We start from the raw sequence: 23,219 nt of genomic DNA on the forward strand, positions 1-23,219 counted from the left end.
TTTTGGATCGCAACATGTTGAGCTTTTTTTTTTTTTTTCATTATTTTTCTTATCTTTGTATTATTTGAAAATTTGATAAGCATTTATCACTCTTAATTGTCAATCCCAGAGGTATGGTTCCCCACAGGTTTCTGGGCCCATTCCTCTGGAGATTTCCTTCCAGACTGATGTTGTGAAATATTAATGATTTCAGCTATTAACCCAGAGTACTCCACTGAGTTGTACCTTCTCACTTTTCTCCATCTTTTCTGCAATAATCACATGAAAGACAATTTTAAATATCCCTCTTCAAAGGGAGGAACTGGTCATCTCCCATTCAGAATTAGATTCTATTTTCGAGGAACTCCAGTGATTCCTTGAAGAGAGTAGTGCAGGACGAAGTGGGTAGAGAATCTGGTTGCTCATTTTCTGGAATGTTAACCAAGATTATGTTGTAAGAGGTGTTTTCCTTGTTTGAGATTGATCTTCAATTCATCTTGGGCAGAGAAGTCACGTCAAAAGGCATGGGGACTTATGCTAGTTTTGCATATCTCTTTCCAAGATAAAAATGGCTTTGGATATATATTAATGTTAAATTAAATCAAAGTTGTTTCTGGAAGACCTGAGCCCAAGCTTAAAAAAAAAAAAAAAAAGCACAGTATTAATAGGGTTTTTTTTTCTTTTTTAAGACTTTAATTTTTTTCTCAAGTGTGTGGAAACAATATTTAACCTTTGTTTTCTTACAATTTTAAGTTCTACATTCCCTCCTACACTCTTACTCCTCCCCTACAGGCAAGCAATTTGATATAGTCATACAAAATATATTTCTGTATCTTATATTGTAGAAGAAAAAACAAGGGAAAATAAAGTATAATATGCTTCAATCTACATTCAGATTTCATCAATTCTTTCTCTGGAGTGAATTGCCTTTTTCATTGTAAGTCTTAGGGAATCTTCCTCTTGGATCACTGTATTGCTAAGAATAGCTAAGTCATTCACAGTTGATCATTGTACAACATTGTTGTAACTGTGTACTTGTCTCCTGATTCTTATCACTTCACTTTGTATCAGTTCACATAAGTCTTTGATGATTAGATAGAATTGTCAATCTTATCATATTTTCTTGGCCTGCCCATGAACAATTAATATTTTTCTCATTTATTTAGTTCTGACTTTATTCATGTAAAAAGTGTTTTGCAATTCGTGTTTCTGTAGTTTTTTTAATTTGTCTTGATGGATAGATTCCCAAGTATTTGAATATTGCCTATGATAAATTTAAATGAAATTTTTCTTTCTATCTTTTGTTGCTCTACTTTGTTGGTAATATATAGAAATCATTATGATTTATATGGGTTTGTTTTATGTCTTGCAATTTTGCTAAACTGGTTTTTTTTCAACTGGTTTTTCTAGTTGATTCTCCTGGGATTCTCCAAATATACCATATCATCTGCAAAGAGTGATAGTTTTGTTTATTTACTGCTGTAACTGGCATTTTGAGTATAATATTGAATAATAGTTGTGATAATGGACATCCTCGTCTCACTCCGATTTTATTGTGACGGTTTCTAGCTTAGAAACCTTCAAGTAATATTTGGTGTGATGATTTAATATAAAAGTTATTTATCATTTTAAGTAAAATTCCACTTATTCCTATTCTTTATAGAGTCAAGAGGAATGAATGTTATATTTTGTCAAGAACTTTTTCCTGTATCGAGATAATTATGATTTTTTTGGTTGATTATTGTTATTGATGTGGTTAATCATGATGATAGTTTTCCTAATATTGAATCAGCCCAGAATTCTTGATGTAAATCCCACCTGCTTATATTATATGATCTTTGTGATGATGTAATCTGCTTATAGAATTTTATTTTATTTTATTTAAAATTTTTGCATAAATATTAGGAAAATTGGTCTATAGCTTTATTTTTGGTTTTGTTTTTGCTCTTCCTGGTTTTAGGTATCAGAACATATCTGGGTCATAAAAGAAATTTGGTAGGATTCCTCCTTTGCTTATTCTCCCAAATAATTTACATAAAGTGGGATTAATTGCTCTTTAAGTGTTTGGTAGAATTCACTTATGAATCCATCTGGTCCTCAGAATTTTTTTCTTAGGGAAACCAATGATGGCTTCAATTTCTTTTTCTAAGAAAGGGTTATTTAAGTATTCAAACTTCTCTTCTATTAATCTGAGCAATATATATTTTTGTAAATATTCATCCCTTTCACTTAGATTTGTTGGCATATAGTTGGGCAAAAGAGTTTTTAGTTATTGCTTTAATACCTTCTTTATTAGTGATGAATTCACCCTTTTCATTTTTAATAATAATTTGGTTTTCTTTTTTAAAATTCAAGTCAATGGTTTTATCTATTTTACTTTAAAAAAAACAACTTAATTTATTAGTTTATTGGTTTTCTTACTATTAAACTAATCTCTCTTGATTAGGATTTTCAATTTGGTGTTTAATTTGGGTATATTTTTGGGTTTTTTCCCTAATTTTTGTCATTGCAAACCCAATCATTGATCTATTCTTTCTCTTGTTGACTGATATGAGAATTTCCCACAAGTACTGTTTATGTTGTCTAATTGTTGTCATTCTCTTTAATGAAATTCTTTATTTTTTCTATGTTCTTTGACCCACTCATTCTTTGGGATTAGATTATTTTGTTTACCTTTAGTAAGAGACTTCTCTCTTGATTCCCTCATACCCAATAGATCACACATCCTGTCCTTATCCATTCAGACCCATCCCCCTGAGACCAGGGTCTTGGGGATGTCCACAAAGTCATTTTGGGCCCCCTAGGATCCCAAAATCACCTTGCTTCAGATATGGCTTTTGACCAAGGTACAAAATAATGGTGCCGTCACACCTTCAGAGCTATGGATAATAATCAGGAAAATATTTTTGTAAGTCTTCTAGTCCTTTAAATGTGGGGGCTGCCACTGCCATTAGTTCATTTATCCATTTTGCCTTTTGTTCTATAAACTGTTATTAAATGTCTGTTATTTACAAGACACTGGGGATATAAGACCAAAACCAGCAAACATTTATCGAGCGCCTACTCAGGGCAGAACCCCGTGGGAGATCTGAGAATAAATAACACACCCATCCCCCGCCCTCATACAGCTCACCGCCTAGCAGGGGGCTAGAACATGACCCCAAATTACTAGAATGCTAAATGACAAGGACATAGAGAAGCACAGCTCCAAGGAGGGGAAGAAAGGAAGGAGGCTTCATAGACTATCAATTAAGAGAAGTGGGACGAGTTACAAGGGAATATTTTAATTAAGGTGTGTAAATAAGATTCTATACGCTGTCATAGATTTAGAATTAGGAGGAACCTCAGGCTCTCTAATCCAACTCCTTTTTTATAGATGGAGAAACTGAGGCTTGGAGAAATGAATGATTTGCCGATGGTCATAAAATAGCAGAGTCAGGATATTCTTTTTCATTTCACCACTCTGATTCATACCCTACTAGTTCCATGGATGTATGACACTCGGGGCACTCTCTCCACTGCTACTAATCCTAACTTACATTTGGGGTTATTATTCTCTATTCTTCCCCACCCCTTGCCCTGTAATCCTCCAGAGAGGATGACTCAATGCACGAGAGACCGCTTTGGGTCTTTTTGATATTTCCTGGCTACCCATGGGACGTTGCTTTCTATCTGTTATCCTTTGCCTTTATAACTGGCTCACTTCTTTTTGCAATCCTTGCAATTCTATCACTTCTCAATGTGCAGATCATTGTTATCAATAGACTTCGATCACTTCATGCCCACTCAGCTTCTAGGTTTGAATCTAGGTCTGAGAGAATGGGAAACTTTTTTCTCTTTTCATTCTCTTCACCTCCGTTTTCTTGTCTGTAAAGTAAATGATCCCAGAGAGCCTTTCCAACTCTTTACCCATTTACCCATAATTCCAGGACCTTGTGATATTTCTATTGCTTTTGAATCATCTGCAGAGATGAATATACCATGATTTATAGTCTTCAAGCATCATGGAAGATTCTCAGTGGGGTTTTGGTATTGGAGAGCTCACTGAAAGTGTTATCTCATTTTCCAAGCAGTCAAAAGTCCTTGTGAATGTGCCATGCACGGTGCTAAATTCTGGCAGTTAAAAGAAAGGCAGAAAATATTCCTCTTGTTCTTTGTCTTTCATTTGCTTTCAGTTGTGTGTGACTCTCCATGACCCCAGTCAGGGTTTTCTTGGTTTGACCTTTACTTCTCTGGATTATTTTATAGAGGAGGAACCAAGGCAAACAGGGTAGAATAACTTGCCAAGATCTCTTAGCTAGTAATTTTGTCTGAGGCCAGATTTGAACTCTGGGAGATGAGTCTTCCTATCCCCAGGCCTAGCACTCTCTGTACTATGGCACCACCTAGCTGCCAAAAATCCAAATGACTACGTACAAACAAAAGAGATGAGATAAATTAAAAACAACAACAGAGAGAAGGTACCAACATTAAAAGGGATCAGAAAAAGCTTCTGGTAGAAGGTGGTACTTGAAGGAAGCCGGGGAAGGCAGGAGGAGGGGGGAATATTCAGGCCTGGGTGACAGCCAGAAAGAGTAGGGACCTGGAATGTCATGTATGAGGAACAGTGGGGTGCCCATTGTTTTCAGACTCCAGAGTATATGTGGGAGGGGGATCCAAAGTTTAATTAGACTGGAAAAGTGGGAAGGGGACAGGTTATGAAGGGCTTTGAATCCCAGAGGATTTTATATTTTATCCTGGGAAATAATAGGGAGCCGACTACATGACATGGTCAGATGTGTGTTTTAAAAAGATGACTTTGGAAACCTAGTGGAAGATGGATTAGATTAGATTAGATTAGATTAGATTAGATTAGATTAGAAATCTGAGGCAGGGAGCCTGCCCCAGAATAGTGAGAATGTCATAGTTACCTTCCTACTTTGGGGACCATTGATTCAGAAGGACTTTAACAAGTTAGAGAATGACCAGAGAGTAAACAAGATGATGAAGGGCCTTGAGTGTCAGATCACATGAGACATTGAAGGAAGTGAGGAATCTGGAGAAAAGAGGCCATTGGGAGTTCTGGGACATGGCAGCTGTTTTCTAGTATTTGAAGGTCTGTCATGTGGAGGAAGAATTGACTTGTTTCATTTGGTCCCAAAGGGCAGAACCAAAAGGAGGGAATAGTGTTGAAAAATACCAGCTTAGATTTGGGAAAGCTTGTTAGTGATTAGAGCTCTATAACAGTACAACTTAGCTGCTGTGGAGGCAGTGAGTGCCCCCTTGGAGGGCTCCATGAAGGAGCTTGACAATCATTTGTCATGTATGTTATAGTGAGGATTCCTTTTTGTATGGGTTGACTTATGGCTGCTGCAGCCTCTTAGAATCCTCAGATTTATGTGATTCAGATGGGAGACTTTTGAGTAATCAGATGAGCTTTTGACCACTTTATTTCTTAATCTTTGGGCCATCTCCGGCAACATAATGTTGATAACATCTCCCCTACCCACTGTCATATTGAAGTTAAGTATTAAGGTTAATGCTTGGTGACCCGTTGTTGACTTAGCTTCATGGATCTTGCACTCTTATGCTCTATGGAATTTTTATGTCCTTTGTAATAAATGCTGATGTGTTTTCAAGGAAAATGGCAGTGGGATTTCATTCCCATGAAATGAAGTTCCTTTTGTTACCCATGGACACCCAGTGAAGCATGTTGCCAATTCCTTTGTATCAGCCCCTCTGAGCCGAGCCCAAAAGCTGTCTTATCGTTTAGCTGAAACTTCTTTTCAGTGCTAGTCCCATTATGTGGGAAATATCAGCATTCCTGGGGTTCATATTCCTATATCTGTCATTGGACAAGGATTTTACCGTTTAGGGAGCCAGGCCTGAGTGCAGGTCCATAAATGGTCTCGGAGCCATGCTTTTTTGCATCCTCTGCCCTTTTTTCCACCATAGATGTGAAAAGGACCGACGCAGGCATCGTGGGATGCCGTGGCCAAAGATTGGTCTAGTGGCCTGGGGGTTCTACTTAGCTAATTTGGGCCTTAGACAACGGGCAGTCAGTGGCTGGACCTTACTAACCTACTATCGGACCTTATGGGCCACTTCTGTGCTGTGAGGAGCCAAAGGAGGCCTGCCATGAGGAGGGAGAGGGCCCTGTGAAGGCAGAACTAGAAATCAGTGACTGGACCTTGCTAACTTTAAACATTGTAGCTAGGTATTTGTTGTGTTTTTTTTTCCCCAAAGTTAAATGTTACTCTAAAATTAAAAGATCTCAGAAAGAGTGCTGGACTTAGAGGATCTGGGTTCAAATTCTGGCTCTGCCTGTGTATCTTTGGGTAAGCTATCTGTAGGCAGATTTGGATGGACTTTTAAGCTCCCTCCTAGATTTAAATGAATGAACTAAGAATGAGCAGACCTAGTTTCTCTCTCTGCCGTATCTATGATCTGGCCAAGTCACTTCTGTGTCTGGGCCAAGTTTCTTCTTCTGTGAAAAAAGGGGATGTTGTAGTCAAGGTTTCTGAACCTGATGAGCTCTGAAAATCTGATTCTGATTTAAATTATTAAAATATATTTTAAAAAAAGATCTGATTCTGAGAGATGAAAGAGAGATAGCCCTTAAAGGTAAGATTTCAACAGATAGAGATGGCAGGAAAGTAGCTGATGGGCTCTCCCAATTTTTTTTTCTTTTTCAGGTGTCCTAGACTTTGAGGAGTACAGCTCTATGGCCCTTCCGGAAGGCAAGTACGTGTGGGGGCCCCTGGAGGCCCTGCCTGGGCCCTCCACCCCCTCTCCCCTTACTCCTGTCCGAAGACCCCAGAATCCTCGCAATTGGACAGAGGAGGGGAAGGGGAATGTGGCATGGTGGGGCGGGTGTGGGGGGCTCCTTTCTTTCTCCTTATGTTTCCCACTATATCCAAATTCAGGGAGCTTCCAGATTCCATGATCCCTTCTCTTGGAGCTTCCAGATTCCATGACTTCTTCTCTTGGAGCTGCCAGATTCCATGGTCCCTTCTCTTGGGGCTCAATGCCTTTGTCTATCCCCTCCCTATTCCCCCCTCCTCAACACAGGTGGGAGACGCCCCCGAGCCAGTGGTGGAAGCAGGCCCTTCCGAATTCCCGGGCTGAGCCGGAGGGAGCGTGAACATCGGCCATCGTACGTAGCGTTTCAGGAAGCCCGGTTCCCCCCCATGAGGGGCACCAGGCGTCCTTGCCATCTTCTGAGTGATCCTGACTTGAGCTGGAGATAGTGGGTGATGGGAGGCCAGGGATGTCAGAGTTGAGACAGTTGGGGTTTGTGGTAGGAGTGGGGAATAGAGAAGGGAGTGTAGATGGGCCTAAGATACCCTTGGGATGGGGGATTGGGGTAGAAAGTTGTGAGGTGAGAAAAGGGAACTCCCTTCTGGGATCTGAGAGGAGGATGTGAGCATGGAGGAGCTGGGGGGAGGAGTTCTAAGGAAAGGTGAGAAAGGATGGGGCTCAAAGGGGAGCCGGTCTCTAATAGTCTGGGATCTTCTTCCTCCAGGGATTCCCCGGAGGCTGAATCAGTGGTGAGTAGGGGCTGTGAGAGTTCTGCTCTCCTCAAGCCTGAGATCTTGATGGGGGCCCAGGCTTGGGGCACTGGGGAGACTGAAGGCAGGGGAGGCTCCCACCTCTACTCAGAAGACAAGGAGCTGCCCTTAAAAACCATACTCGAGGAGAGGAAGTCAGTATAGGTAACCAAGCCTCCAAAACAAAAGGGGAAGATCTTCCCCCAAATCACACCCTGGGTCAGCCAATAACACTTGGCCAACAAGCTGTAAGCCAGGCTTTGTGCTAAGTGCTGGGGTGGTACACGGAAGGGCTGGCAAACAAATTCAGTCCCGTTCTGAAGCAGCACACATCCTACTCTGGAAGAAGGCATGTAGCTATCTAGGGACACGCGAGATACATATTACGGAGTATAAAAAGGTTATGTGAAAACCGCGGCTGCTGGGGGGGGGGCGCCAAGGATATGAACTGAAGGAGCATAGGTGAGGAGTCGGGGCTCCCAGCTATGGGACCCAGCGGTACAAAGTCATCGGTGCTTGATGGAGCATTGGGCCTGAGGGGAGCCGGGCTCCTCCCACTGTCCCTTCTCCTAGGGGGGGTATCTGTCTGAGGGGGCATGAGATGGGGGCTCCCCCCTTCCCAGTGCCCTGACACACCTCTTCCCCCAGACATGCCCCGTGGTGGACGAGGAAGGATTTTCTGTCCGGCCAGATGTCAATCAGAACAATATCCTTCCATCCCTAGTCCAGGAAAGGTGGGACCTGGGGAGTGGGGCCAAGTTAGAGACTCCCTGCCCCTCTCTCCCCCTTCCTAGCCAGGCCTGTGCCATTGGCAGCTCAGTGGACAAGCTCAGAATTCAGGCCTGGAAAGTGGTAAATGGTCACCACCTGGTGGTCAGCTTGGAGAATGGCAGCCAGGCCGCTGCCTGGGGCTGGACCCTGGAGCAGGCCTGGGAGAGGATGGGTAACAAGGTCCGGGCTTTTGATTTAATTGGCCTAGGGAATTCCCAGATAAGGACACTCCGGCCAATAACACTTTTTCTGCAACTAATGAACTTGGAGAATTTTCTAAAGTTGGTGTTTTTAAAATAGGAATATATATATATATATATATATATATATATATATATATATATATATATATATATATATATATATTAAGGAATAATCATAATAATAAGCAGCAAAACATAGTGGATTTAAAATCAAGTTTTTGGGTTGGAGTCTTGTTTTTGAAACATACTGGCTGTATGACCGTATGACTGAGGCTCTAGGGAGGCTGGGATCTCTTGGCAGGGACCAACCTGAATTGGTAGAGGGAGGGAACTCATCGGGGAGTTCTTATATCAGCTAGATCACAGGTCCAGTCTCTGTCCCTTAGAATAATTTATGATGACCCTGGCATTGGGTCTGCTTTCAGGGAGCCACTTGTGTGAGCAAAAGATGTGCGGCTACCCACAGGAACACTAAGGGAATCCCTGGTCCAAGGAAGGAAGGAGGGAAGGAGAGAAAGAAGGAAAGGAAAGGAAAAGAGGGAGAAAGGAAAGAGGGAGGAAGAGAGGGAATGGAGGAAGGAAAGAAGGAAATAGTTATTAAATTCCTCCTGTGTGCTGAAACTTTACAAATATTATTTCACTTGATATTCACAACAGCCCTGGAAGGTAGGTGCTATTACGCCCCTATTTTATAGTTGAGGAAAGTGAGACAAACAGAAGTGAAAGGCCTAGCCCAGGGTCACACAGCCAATAAGTTTTTGGAGTTGTATTTGCCACCTGGGCATAGGTTCTGAGTCCATCTCCACTGTCCACTGGTGCAGTCTGTGGGATTGGAGGCTCTGTCCATTCTTAACTGGGGAGATGGGGGGGGGAGATGCCTGTGGTGGAGGCAGGAGAGGGGCCAGGAGGGCGTGACAGTCATTCACTTCCTTGACCCCCTGAGCACCAGAGCGGGAGAACTCTCGCTTCTGCTCGTCCAGTGATTCTGACTTCGATGATGAGGAGGAACCTCGGAAGTTCTTTGTGCAAATCAAGCCAGCTCTACCCCCCAGCCAGCCCCGGGACACTGAGGCTGCTGCGGCCCAGCTCAAAGCCACAGCGGGCAACCTGATCCTGCCACCAGCCCCTGGGGTAAGGAGCTGGGCAGTGGGAGGTCAGAGGTCATGCGCATTGGCCCATTGGTTGCAGGATGGGGTAGCTGGTGGGTATACACTGGGTCACTTGCCTGACATCCCTGTTCTGTTCACAGGGCACCATGAAACGCCATTCTTCCCGTAAGTACCACCTTTCATTCTTGCAGGGCTGGGGGCAGTGAGAGACAGAAGGTGGGAGCGGCTGGGCCCTTGCCCCGGCCTACTTCTGGAGCCTCTGGCAATTTCCGGGTCTCTCAGACCTCTGCTCCTGGACCACTTCTGTGCTCTTGGGACTGGAGTCTGTCCTTGTCCTGGAGTGACCAGTCTGAGTTCTGAGTGGGAAAAGGAGGAGGGCCTCTGGGGACCCCTGGTGGGCACATCTTGTGGGTAATGGATGGGAGAACATGAGCTTAAACTGAGTTGTGGGGTCTATTTACAGGGGAGATGTCAGGGAAACGACTGAGGCCCCACTCGGCCTCCAGAGCCATCAGGTGTGTACGTGTGTAGGGAGGGAGGGGGATGAAGAACCCTCTGCCTTCTGTTCCCTGTATCTTCTCCCCTGAACCCTGGATCATGCCCTTTCCCCCTTTGTTTAATCCCCTCCCTCCCCACCCTTTGAGATCCATTGTCTAATCCCTCCTCCCTCTCCAGTTGTGCAGAAACACCCCAAGCAGAAGTACAGCTGTCCAAGGCCCTGTTTGGCCCTCCTCTGGAGTCAGCCTTGGAGCCAGAAGACTTTCCAGGTGATGCTGGAGGGAAGGCCACTTGGGGAGGCCAGGCTGTGAGACTGGACTCCCTTGTGTCTGATCCCCTTCTTTTCCTCTCCCTCTGCCCTTCTCCAGGTTCTGGCAGCTATGGCCTTACCTCCAGCCCCTCTCCCTTTTCCTCCTCATCCCCAGAGAATGTGGAAGATTCAGGCCTGGACTCTCCATCCCACCCAGCTCCTGGCCCCTCTCCAGACTCCTGGGTTCCCCGACCAGCCACACCCCAGAGTCCACTTGGGACCAGGAGACCTCCTCGTTCCCCATCATCCCGGCCCCACACTTGCCTGGCCTGGACAGCGCCAGGGGGGCCTCCAGGATCCGAGCCCAGCCCTGACCCCTGGGCCAGTGATGGTGAGTCTGAGTCCCCTCCCCAAGATTTCCAGTTCTCCCAGGTTCAGGAGGTCTCAGAGTTGGGAGAACCCCCAGAAAGCTGTCAGGTCCGGACCAGCCTCCTGCTATTGCATCTTCCCAGAAGGTCTAAGCTTCTGCTCAAATACACCCAGTGACAGTGCCTTCCTCTGACTACTACCCACTGCTCAGGGAAACTGAGTCCTCTCCCTTCCTCTTCCTTTCCATGATGCCTGGGGGTTTAGGGTACGATGAATATGGAAGGGAAGCACTAGGATGTGGTGGAAAGGACACAGAAGGACAAGGAAGCTTTGTCCTGGCTTGGCCAATGACTCCAGGTACAGCCCAGGGTGGGTCCTTCCCCATTCTGAGCCTCAGTTTCCCAATTGGTAAAATTGAGATTATAATTTTTACATACCCTGGAGGGAACTATTGTGAGGGAAAACACTTTGTAGATTTAGAAGTAAATTCCCAAATTTCATTGGAAATTCTAATCACCATTAACTTGTATCCTTTGGATTCTACTGACAGAGTACCTTACACAGTCATGTAGACCTGAATTCAAATCCTGCCCCAAATACTTCAAGTTGCCCAGGTTCCTGGGGAAATCACTCAGCCCTTATCAGCCCTGCTTTCCTAGTGAGGATGACACTGTAGGATTGTTGAAAGCATCAGATAATCATATATATGCATATATGTGCACTTATATATGTGTACTTTACATGTGCATGTGAAGTGCTTTGCAAACCTTACAATGCTACATAAATATTAACTATTATGGTTACTATTGTTGTTCTTACTCGTCTCTCATCCCACAATACCCAGACCAGGTGCCTGCTCTGCCTGACACAGGGCTGCGAGAGGGACAGGCCATGCTGCCCAGAAGAGGCCATACCAGGAAGATACCTAGTGCCCTCACCCGGAGCAATGGAGACCTGGTAGGGCAGCTCAGCGCCTGGGAGGATGGGGTCGGCAGCTGGCTACACATGCTTGACTTCCTATAGTACATGGTCACTCATGGTTCTGGGCTGTCACAGTCCCAGGACAAAAAGAGGACCTGGAGGTGGAGAGGAATGGGAAGAGGCTCTCGGGACAACATAGGGAGGTGGGCACTGGGCACTGCCCAGGGTGGGAGTTTACCTCTGGGGAGGGAGTCCAGAGTGCAGGGTTCACATCCCAACTCCCTGGTCTCTGGGCCTCTTATTTTTCTTTAATCTCCTTTCCTTCTCTTATTGCCAAAGCTAACATTTCTAATACAATATTGTAGAATAATAGTGATAGTGGGCAGTCTTGTTTCACCCCTGATCTTGCTAGGAATAGTTCTAGTTTGTCCCCATTACATATGGTGCTTGTGGCTGGTTTTAAATAGATGCTACTAAGAAAAAGTCTAAGGGCCTCTGTTTTCCTATAAAGAGGGCCAGACTTGACTTTTGGCCAGCTCCAATGGTCTCTACTTTGCTTCCAGTCTCGCTCCTTGAGTCCCTCCCCACTGAGTTCCTCCGGCCCCACCAGCTTCCCAGAGAGGAACAGCGGATTCTCCCAGTCAAGCCTTGGTAGGTCTTGGGGGCCTGTGGAATGGTGGGAGTCAGAAGTGGGGGGGGGGCTCTGAGCTGCTGTGGAGAGCTTGTGTAAGTCACAGAAAGGAGAGGGCTCTGGGCTGGGAAACAGGAGATCCTTAAAAGTTTCAGTCCCCAACTCTGCCTCTCTCAGCTGTGTGGACCTCAGTTTTCCCTTCTGAGAAAGGGGCCAGCTCAAACTCTTAAAATCTTCTTGGTGCCTAAAATGCATTCCAGAGGAAAAGGGATTAACTTCCTTTGTTATGTCCCCTGAGGGCAAAGTTGGGGGCAATGGATGGAAGAGAGGTCCAGGAGGCAGATTCTTGCTCTAAGTTAGGAAAAACTTAGATACCAAGAAGGCTGCTCAGAAGTGGAACTGGTAGTGAGCTTCCCATCCCTGGACAGCCTGTACCACCTGTTGCTAAGGGCATTCCTCTCTGCAATCTGTGCCTTCTAACCGTGACATCCTGTCATTCTGAGTCCCAGCCTTGCCCAGATTTGACTTGGATGAGTATCCCCCCCTCCCCAACTCTGGGCCTCAGTTTCCCCATCTGTAAAATTAGGCTGCATTTGATTATCCCCAAGGAATTTCCTGGCTCTGTTATTTTATCCTCTGATACAACTCTTTGAGGGGCAGGCCTGGCTCTTGGGACTTATTTTTCTCTCCCTCCCTCTCCCCACAGGGATCTCCAGGGGTCCGAGCCCTGTGGTGCTAGGTTCCCAGGATGCCCTGCCTGTAGCCACAGCCTTCACTGAGTACATAAATGCCTACTTCCGGGGCCAGGATGCCCTCAGGTAGGACACGGATTGGAGTAGATGGGGTTAAGGAGGAAAGAGGGCTGGCAGGTCTGACCATCACTCATTCTCCTTGCCTCTTGAGCTATGGTAGTCCTGCCCCCTAAGAATTCCAGAGATCAAGAGATCAGGGATAGAACTAGAATAAGAATTGAGGTTCCCTAACTAACTTACAGGACCACCTTCGGGGTGCATCTTCCTCTGAGACTGTTTCCCTTTTTGCAAAATAGTTTTTTTTTTAGTATTTATTTTTTTTTATTAATTATAGTTTTAATTTACCAGATGTCTGCATGGGTAATTTTACAACATTGACAATTGCCAAACCTTTTGTTCCAATTTTTCTCCTCCTTCCCCTCCCCCAAGATGGCAGGTTGACCAATTCATGTTAAATATGTTAAAGTATAAGTTAAATACACTATATGTATACATATCCATATAGTTATGCAAAATAGTTCTGTTGAACTATTTTGAGTTCTGAGGCTCAGGTGAGATCATGGATAGTAAAGAACATTGTAGACAACAGTGACATCAGATGCAGTGATAGCCTAGGATCTTACTAAGGGAGCTGTGAAGACATAATGGGGAGGACAGAAAGGCTATTTTTACATTTGGCCTCTAAAACACCTCTCCTGGCTCAGACCAATGGCTGAGATTAGAAAGGCCGGAGAAACCCCGGGGCTGCGTCTGTGGAGGAAGCTGACATACTAGGAGTTTCCTACAATGATAAAATCACAGGCCTTAGCAAAAAGCCAAACAAAACAATGTAAAATACATTAAATATGTTATACATTAACAGAATATACAATATAGAAAATTTGTTAACAAAACATGTAATATAAAAATATTAATAAAATTTATAATACTGAATCACAGGTTTTAGCAAAAAGCAAAACAATGTAAAATATATTAAATATATTATACATTAGTAGAATATACAATATAGAAAATGTATTACACATTAACAAAACATGTAATATAAAAATATTAATAAAATTTATTACACTATATATAATTTTTTAAATTACAACTCTATATAGTTTATATAATATAAAGCAACACAATTATGTTATATGTTATATAAAATATATGATGTATCTTATAAATCTACATAAAATGTCATAATTTTTAACATATATTTTAATATATTTGCACATTAAATATATAAATATTCCATTTTTAATGTGTAAAATGGGTTCTGAAACTACAGCCCACAGGCCACATGTGGCCCACTGAGGATGGAGACAGAGTGTGAGCTTTTGTTTTTACCATAGTCCAGCCCTCCCACAGTCTGAGGGACAGTGAACTGGCCCCTATTTAAAAAGTTTGAGGACCACTGGTGTAAAATATATTTAAATTATATTATAGAACTATAATATAAATGTAAGATAAACATTAACAGAATAATAAAATATGTAAAATACAAAAATGAAAATAATAAACTTTGAGACTGTTTATAAAGCCTTTCAAGACATACAAAGTGTTTCATCTCAGGAACCACTTCCTTCCCAGGAAGGTATGTACTATTATGATCCCTATTTTATAAATGGGGAAACTGAGGCTGAAAGAGGCTATGCTCAGGGTCACAAAGTTAGTGAGTCTGAAGGAGGATTTGAACTGGAGTCTCCTTGACTCCACTTCAACGTGGTATCCATGATGCCATAGCTACGCTCTGGAAAGCTCTTTTCTCTGGAGGTGAGATTCAGTGGGAGGGTGGGGGAGGGGAGAGGGGAGGCCCAGGGCCCCCTCTGAGCTCTGTGCCCCACAGCTGCATGGTGAAGGTGACAGGCGAGCTGACCATGTCCTTCCCTGCGGGGATTGTGAGGGTGTTCAATGGGACGATGCCCCTGCCTGTGCTCAGCTTCCGTCTGGTACGAACCACCATCATTGAACACTTCCAGCCCAACGCTGACCTGCTCTTCAGGTGTGGAGGAGGCTGGGGCAGCTGGTCTGGCCACAATGTTGTGGGGGTACCCTGGGGGCACGGGACCAAAGCTAGGAGGTAACTGGGTGGGAGTGTTGGGGAGGGAAGGAAACCCTGGATCTTAACTGGGGTGGGGAGAGAAGAAAGAGCCAGCTTTTGTCCCGGAGCTCGGGATGGCTGTGGGGAGCCTGGACCCACCAGCCCCAAACCTGCTTTCCAGTGACCCTTCTCAAAGCGACCCAGCCACCAAGGACTTCTGGCTGAACATGTCTGCTCTGACAGGGCATCTCCAGCGCCAGGCGGAACAGACCCCGGCAGCCTCATACTACAATGTGGTGCTGCTTAGATACCAGGTGAAGGCCTAGAAGGGGGGGTACAGGAAGAGGGGAAGCTGGGAGTCCAAAAGGAAGATGTCAGCTGTGATAGCAAGAGATGGAGGGAAAGTTGGTGGGAGTTCCACAGACGCCCAGGCCGTGTGGTCTCAAGGCCTAGACATGGGGATGGGAGTGGGGATGGGGGCTCTAAATGGAAACTCAGGGAGATGGGAAGGGAGTTCTCTAGGGCACTCCAATGGACAGGATAGGGAACTTTCACATACAGAGACAGTATTGAGCAGATCGAGTTGGAAGGGGTCTCAGCCAACCCACAGAACAAATTAGGGAAGGGGACAAGACCAGCTGCTTCTCTCCCTAAACTGCTGCCCTTTTCCTTGCCCAGTTCTCTAAGCCTGGGGCCCAGGCGGCCCCTCTGCAGCTCAGTGCCCACTGGCAATGTGGCCGGGCCCTGACCCAAGTCTCAGTGGAGTATAGTTATTGCCCAAGCGCCATGGCTCTGCCCACCCCACTCACCAATGTCCAGATTCTGCTGCCTGTGGAGGAGCCAGTCACCAACGTCCGTCTGCAGCCTTCTGCTAGCTGGTAAGACTTCCTTGGGTTTTCCAATGAGGATGTAGCTACAGGGGACTTTTATTATATTCTGGGATCTTGGAACTTCAGTCCACAAGCCTGTTAGAAGTACTGGCACTGTGCCCGATGCTAAAGAGTCGGGCGGTCCTGACCCTCAAGGAACTTGCTTACATAGGAAGCCACCCAGGGAAGCCACATAAGCATGTGAGTGGATACATAACTTATCATGTGCTGGCTGTATGCAGAGCACTGAGGTAATTGAGGGTGGAAGTTACCAGCTGGGCAGACCTCAGTAAATGGTGTGTAAGCTCTGAGGGAAACGGGAAGTTGACCAGAAGTGGGACCTAGAAGAACCGGATGAATGGCTGGGTGAAGAAAAGCTGTTTTATCTGTGAATCACGTCTGATTCTTCGTGAGCTTATTTGGAGTTTTCTCAGTAAAGATACAAGAGTGGGTCACCCTATGGATGAGACTGAGATCCTAGATGAGGCCCAAGTGCATCTGTCTGGGCCTAGGAACCCAGAGCCAAGAGTCTGTACTCTGGTAGGAATGGTTTAAGGAAGGGACTCGGCCCAGGCTAGTAGACTTAGCTGAGGTCTGTACCTTTTTCTACCTGTAGGAGCCTGGAGGAGAAGAGGCTTTTATGGAGACTTCCAGATGTATCAGAAGAAGGGGGTGAGCCCTTGGGGGGGGGAAGAAGGATGAGATTCCTCTTAAGGTTTCTGGCAGTGTGTCCCCAGTCCTAAGTCTTCCCTTACGGAACCTTAAAATATAAATCTCAGAGATGAAAGGCCTTTAGAACCCAGGATGTCAGAGCTGGGAGGGCCCTTAGAACCCAGGAGGTCAGAGCTAGGAGGGCCCTTAGAACCCAGGAGGTCAGAGCTGGGAGGGCCCTTAGAACCCAGGATGTCAGAGCTGGGAGGGCCCTTAGAACCCAGGAGGTCAGAGCTGGGAGGGCCCTTGGAACCCAAGAGGTCAGAGCTGGGAGGGCCCTTAGAACCCGGGAGGTCAGGGCTGAGAGGGGGCTTAGAACCCAGGATATCAGAGCTGGGAGGGCCCTTAGAATACAGGATGTCAGAGCTGGGAGGGCCCTTAGAACCCAGGAGGTCAGAGCTAGGAGGGCCCTTAGAACCCAGGAGGTCAGAGCTGGGAGGGCCCTTAGAACCCAGGATGTCAGAGCTGGGAGGGCCCTTAGAACCCAGGAGGTCAGAGCTGGGAGGGCCCTTGGAACCCAAGAGGTCAGAGCTGGGAGGGCCCTTAGAACCCGGGAGGTCAGGGCTGAGAGGGGGCTTAGAACCCAGGAGGTCAGAGCTGGGAGGGCCCCTTAGAAGCCAGGAGGTCAGGGCTGAGAGGGGGCTTAGAACCCAGGAGGTCAGAGCTGGGAGGGCCCCTTAGAACCCAGGAGGTCAGAGCTGGGAGGGCCCCTTAGAAGCCAGGAGGTCAGAGCTAGAACGGTGTCAGAGAATGCCCTGCTTCCCAAGCTTAGGCTGGACCAGCATATGGCTCCTTTTACCCCCCCCCCAGGCCAAGGCCATCTCTCTGCCAGCTGGGAACCTCTGTCCGGACCCAGCCTGCCTAGCCCGGTAGCAGCCCACTTCACCAGTGAGGGCAGCACCCTGTCTGGGGTGGATGTGGAGCTTGTGGGCAATGGATACCGCATGTCTTTGGTGAAGAGAAGATTTACTACAGGTACTAGAATGGGGAGGGGGCCATTCTCCCCTTCCCCAGGCTTCTTCATCATCAAAGTCTCCATGAGGCTCCACCCTTGGGTCCTCAAGAAGGGATCTGCAGTTGTGCTGCCTGGAGGTGATGAGGGGAGAGGAGGGAATAGATTGAAATCTGGGACTGGAAGAGAAAAGGGAACCTCCAGAGGGTCTGATAGAATGGAAAGGGGGGAACCCGTTCAATAGCATGGAATTAGGCAAGGAAGCCCACACCATTTCCCTGTTCCCAGGCAAGCTGCTCTTGTTCCACAGGGACCTATCTGGCCAGCTGCGGAGCTGGACTGTGCTAGCCTGTGCTGCTTCCTCTCGGGCTTAGATTTGCACTTTGGATTCCATGGGGGAGTCGTCTAAGCCCCCCCTCTTTCCCAACTTGGGCCCAAGTTGATTTTACAGCTCCTAGCTTGGACTAGAATAATTGGGAAAGAGGGGGGGCCTAAAGCTCCCCATCCTGGGCTGAGCCCTTCCCCTGAACTTCCTCTTCCCTCCCACATTCCTCCTGCTCAACCCAAGGCCAGGTCAGCCCCTGAGGTTTTATGTCATTTGAATAAACACTTTATTTTCTAATAAAACTATTCTGGCTCTGGGCTTCTCATTTGGGGAAAGAGGGGGAGGGGGCCTAGCTTGGCTACTTTGGGAACTTTTCAGTGTGAAACCTCATCCAGATACTCTCCACACTGGAGAGGATTTTTCAAGGAAAAGCTCTTAAGATCAGCAGGCAGCAGTGATCAGCAAGCAGCAGTGTTGGAACCCAAAATGTAAGAGTTGGGAGAGCCCTAAGAACATGGAATTTCAAAGCTGGGAGGATATCAGATCTGGGAGGGCCCTAGGCCTTAGAACAGTGTCAGAGCTGGGAGGGTCCTTAGAACCCAGGATATCATGGATGTCAGATAGGACCCAGAGAGTCCTTAAACATGGTAATGTCTAGGCTAGTCATATGCTACTGGCTTTTATCTTTCTTTAGTATTAATTTGGCAGGTTCCCCACACAGGTTATCTTCTATTGGATTCCCACCTATCTTGCCAAGGGAGATACAATTGTTCTATTTTACTGAAGGCTGATGGTCACTTACTAGCTTTGCCAGTGGGTGGCAGAGGTGGACTTCTATCCTGCTCAGGTCTTTGGGCCCCCACATCCAGCCCTATCTCTCTTCAGCCTCTGTGAAATCTGCTCTCCTGGTTCCCATCCCAGAAACCATTCTCTCTAATTCCCTTCCTTTTTGTTTTTTGACATTATCTTTGGCACTTGTAAGCATCATGGCTTAGATTTCGGAGTTCCTCCTACAAGTTCCTAGTCCTTACAAGGTTCATTTTTGGAAATCATTTTGGAATTTGGTATCTGGCCTATTTAAAGCTCCTACCTCCCCCTCGAACCAATCTTTCTTCCTCAGATATTGTCTGCCTCCCCTTTTCCCTAGTCCTAGGACTGTTCTTCTAGAGGGAAAGATGGATCTGGCATGAGAAGGGTAGAAGCACGCTAAGTTGTACTGGACACTTGTACATAAGACCAGAAACTTCACTAGCTGGTTTATTGAGGAAGGCAAACCTGATTCTGTGATCCCCTGATCCCTGATCCTGTGATTCCCTGATCCCTAATCCTGTGATCCCTAATCCCGTGATATTGGAAGAGACTGGCTATAATTTGGCTCATTGGTTCCAATGGTAGATTTCTTCACCACCAAGGTTTCTCTCAATATCTGGGTTCCAGGAAGATTGGGCACAAGAAGTCACAGCTGGGACATCTAGCCTCTTTAAACTAGTTTCATGGTATATTTGAACACAATTTGAAAAAATGTACATATTTACAATTTTGATAAAAATGTACATATTTACAATTTTGATATAGTTCTGGGATATGGGAGGGTTTTGTATACCTATTTCAAAACATATTTGCACACCATAAGGATGAAAAACAGAAATTATTGGGCGGAAGCGCTGGCAAAATAAGATGTTTATTCTATGAAGTGATATCCTCATCTTTCCTCTCAGAGGGTGGGGGCCCTGCTTACCCTCCAACACATCCTCCAACACATCCTTTAGCCATCTACTCTGAGTCATTTAACCAACCTTTTCCTGTTCCTGAGATGATGAGCCTGGCCATGGGCCTTCAGATAAAATTTCTTGATTCTTGGGCCCTCAGATAAATTTTCTTGATTCTCGAGCCCTCAGATACTTCCACTGTTTCCCAGGATGCCCTGGGACGGGAGTTCTTTATCTGAAGATGTTCAAGATCCATAGAAAGATGTGAGAAGGTCCATGAGCCTAGTTAGGGCAAAAATTAGCTTTATTTTCACTGACCACTGATGGAAACTGAGCTTGACCTTCAATTACTTCAGGGATCCAGTTCACCAGATTGCCAGAAGGGTTCTAAGTAAAAAAATAAATAAATAAATAATTGCTTGTGGGATGGGGACATTTCAGGTAGCTGGAGCCTTTGTAGCTGATTCATTCCCAGTCACTAGAACAAGTCTTCCCCCCACCCCCAAGTTCCAGTTTCCTAATTTTCCATTTTTTAAGGGGGAGAAATTCCCTCTTCCGGACCTCCTACCTAGGGCAGTTAGAGGAATTCGGGAGAGGATGTTTATGGGGTTTGGTAAAGAAAAAAGTGTCTAGAAGCGGAGGGAGAAAAGTAGCCTTGAGGTGTTAATTGTCTCTGAGAACAAAGCCCAATCTACATCTCAAAGGGAAGGACCTCTTCCCTTTTTCTCCTCGAAGCTAGGAGAGGCCCCAAGTGTTGGAGGAGGGGTAATATTAAGAGATTACTGAGGCGGAGGAGGCGGACGCCTACCGGGCAGACCCGCGGGTTGGGAAAGGGACGTTAGAGCCTACTGCGTCGCCGCGGGGAGAGAAGTTGGAAATGTAGAACGTGGGAGCCAGCAGGGCTTTTGGGATTGCAGAATATTAGAACTAGGAGGGATCACAGAACAAAGACTATCAAAATTGGGCGGGAAGGAGGGAGAGGAACGGAGAAGGAAGCCTCTGAGACCACTTAGTTCAAAGTCCTTATTTGACAAGTGGGGAAACTGAGGCTCAACAATTTGCTGCAGAAAAATCTGTGGTGTAGCAAGGAATTCTAAGTCTTCCTCCTCTTAGCCCAAGCTCTTTGTAACTGGGAAATGAGGGGAGAAACTTTGAGCGTGAAGACAAAAGAGTTTGAACTACCTGAACTTCCGAGTCTCCCAGCAAAGCACCGAGCATCGCCTCAGTCCAGGAAACTTTGGCTCGGCTGCGGGGAGGGGCCTGAGCTGGGCGGGGGAAGAAGGGGAGGTGGCCAATTCTCCGATCAGGTGAAACCGAGCTTTTTTAGTCTATAGAGGGAAATACTGTGGCCAGAACGTAGGAGCCGGTTTCCAGGGAAGAGCTCTTGCTTCAAGGGCCGGGCTGCCTAGTGGTGAGTGCTTTAAGAAGGGGGCCTGAGATCACCCAGCCTCCTGCCAGGGGACGGGGCTCACCTTAGGACAGTGAGGAGTTGGGGGGAGCTGATTTCCCAGACCTCCAAGGGAGGAGAATCTTAGGGAGAAGCCCCAGCCTTCCCAGTCTCCCTCCACCACCATTTCCTTTGGCGTCCTGGTTGGTGCTTGAGGGACAAAGAGCTTTCTGAGGATGTGAACTGTCTGAACCAACCAGAGTCCCCCCTCCCCCGCCGATCCTTGGGGCAGACACCAAAGGCCAGTCCCAAATTCTGAGCTTGTCACCTGCTTCCAATTCTCCGAAGGAAAATCCCTCCTTCTCCTTTACGGGAAACTTTTGGGTGGAACTAGAATGTAAGGAATCCAGAATTCGGGAAAACCAGGAGCTGAAATAGTCCCGGGACTCCAGCCGCTCCCTCCCCACCTAGGGACCCAGGAGCCCCTTCACCCGTTGTCCGGGCGGGGGCCTGAGACCGTGTGGACACCCAGTTTGGGGTAAAAATCCCCGGCTGAGGGTGCTAAGGGTTTCCATTTAAAACACCCAGACTGCAGCCCAGCCCGCCTCCCCCCGCCTCCGCTTCTGCTTTCTCTGCTTACTTCCCTCCGCCGCGGTGGTCCGATGCTCTTTCACCCCGCAGCCTGTGGCCGACTTTGGAAGGCATAGAACGTAAGTACGGGAGAACGGAATGTCAGAGCCAGGAGGGCTCGGGGAAGGCACCCGAGACCGTCGGGATGCTCATTAACATAAATTCCACAAATGTTTATGTCAGGTGTGTAGCAGGAGCCCGGGAGGTGTGGGGAGCACCGCGGTGAAATAATCCCCACTCCGGAGAAAGTCCTCCTCCTTCCCTCCTCGTCTCCGCCTCTGAATGTGTCTTCTAGGCTCCGCTCGGTTCCCCCCTTCTGCCCGAGGAGGCTTTCCTGGCTTCCTAGGGGCCAGGACCCGGAATTACTCCCCATCTACATTGTATACATTTGCTTGCGTTTGGGGGAAACACTCCACTGGGATGTAACCTTTTTCGCGGCTGGAGCTCCCCGGCTCTAGCACTTTGTAGGCTCTTAATGAGTGTTTATTGGCTGTGGGTGGGGGGAGGGGGGGGAGATACTATATGGATACAAATATGGGAAATTCTAAATTGATACAAAGTATAAAAGTCAAGAGAGAGAGTAACGGATGGGCTCCTGGAAGGGTTTTGAAGAAAGCCAGGGGCCTTTCTCCGGGAGATGTGGAGGGAAGGCTGGGAGATGGCAGGCCCTCTGCGGAAAGCTAGCAGGCTAGTTTGACTAGAACGGAGAGTGTGGGACGGTCACCCCGACGGCTTTGGAGAGAGGTACCTTGGGTATAAAATGGCCTCTGTATCTAAGCTTCCAAGAACTGTTGACTACAGACATCAAGATGTATGGGAGCTGGGTGAAATGTAGAAAAATGACCCAAGTCAGTGGTTTCCAATCTTTAAAAATGGGAAATCTTCCCCCCAACCCCCAATCCTCCCCACTTCCTGACTTCCTCATTGTTTCTGAGGACTCAACTGTCTTCTGCCATCCAGGCTTGACACTCTAGGTTTTATCCTTGGCTCCCCACTCCCTTCTCCTGCCCATTCCCATCCGGTTGGTTACCAAGAACTGTGCATTTTGCCTTCATAACATATCTCTTATGTGCCCCCTTCTCTCCTCTGACACTCATTACCTTATGCCTGACCACTGTACTAGCCGGCTGACTCATCCCCCACTACACTCCATTCTCTACTCAGCACAAATGAACCGGCCCAAAGTAGAGAGCTGACCATATCCTGTCCCCCTCTCTCCCTGACATTCAACAATTTCAGGTGGTTCTTTATCACTTCTATGATCAGATATAAAACCTGACTCCTCTCCCCTTACCACTCCATGTTCTAGAGCAGCGGCTCTTCCCCCATGTCTAGAATACTCTCCCTCCTCATCTCCACTTCCTGACTTCCTTCAAATTTCCTCTAGAATCCCACTTTGTATGGGTTTCCTGATTCCCCCTAATGCTCATGTTTCTCTGGTCTTTATCTCAATGTACTCTGTGTCTACCTTGTTTGTCCATACTCGTTTACATGTGAGACTGTGTCTCCTCAGGATCAAGGACTAGCTTTTGCCTTTCATTTTATCCCCAGGACTTAACACAACATCATGTAGGTGTTTAGTAAATGTTTGTGGATTA

General features: G+C 46.5%; 1 protein-coding gene across 8 annotated transcripts in view; it reads left to right on the plus strand.

Moving 5' to 3' along the window:
* The window catches only part of FCHO1 (FCH and mu domain containing endocytic adaptor 1), a 48,060-nt gene extending 29,863 nt beyond the window's left edge, over nt 1-18,197 (plus strand). For 2 of the 8 annotated variants that reach the window (XM_074302217.1, XM_074302215.1), the window contains 18 exons: nt 6,654-6,698; nt 7,030-7,114; nt 7,484-7,508; nt 8,157-8,214; nt 9,429-9,613; nt 9,732-9,756; nt 10,055-10,106; nt 10,267-10,358; nt 10,458-10,730; nt 11,553-11,665; nt 12,193-12,280; nt 12,967-13,078; nt 14,844-14,999; nt 15,220-15,352; nt 15,717-15,916; nt 16,524-16,579; nt 17,429-17,593; nt 17,881-18,197. In XM_074302217.1, coding sequence (XP_074158318.1) covers nt 6,654-6,698; nt 7,030-7,114; nt 7,484-7,508; nt 8,157-8,214; nt 9,429-9,613; nt 9,732-9,756; nt 10,055-10,106; nt 10,267-10,358; nt 10,458-10,730; nt 11,553-11,665; nt 12,193-12,280; nt 12,967-13,078; nt 14,844-14,999; nt 15,220-15,352; nt 15,717-15,916; nt 16,524-16,579; nt 17,429-17,593; nt 17,881-17,918 — 1,901 coding nt within the window. In that variant the 3' untranslated portion in view covers nt 17,919-18,197. Of the gene's footprint in view, nt 1-6,653; nt 6,699-7,029; nt 7,115-7,483; nt 7,509-8,156; nt 8,215-9,428; nt 9,614-9,731; nt 9,757-10,054; nt 10,107-10,266; nt 10,359-10,457; nt 10,731-10,972; nt 11,066-11,552; nt 11,666-12,192; nt 12,281-12,966; nt 13,079-14,843; nt 15,000-15,219; nt 15,373-15,676; nt 15,917-16,523; nt 16,580-17,428 lie in introns of all 8 variants that reach the window. The other 6 variants (XM_074302202.1, XM_074302201.1, XM_074302205.1 and 3 more) reach the window with 4 other exon arrangements.
* The last annotated feature ends 5,022 nt before the right edge of the window (nt 18,198-23,219 follow it).

This window comes from Sminthopsis crassicaudata, chromosome 1, assembly GCF_048593235.1.
Source record: "Sminthopsis crassicaudata isolate SCR6 chromosome 1, ASM4859323v1, whole genome shotgun sequence".
Lineage (NCBI taxonomy): Eukaryota > Metazoa > Chordata > Mammalia > Dasyuromorphia > Dasyuridae > Sminthopsis > Sminthopsis crassicaudata.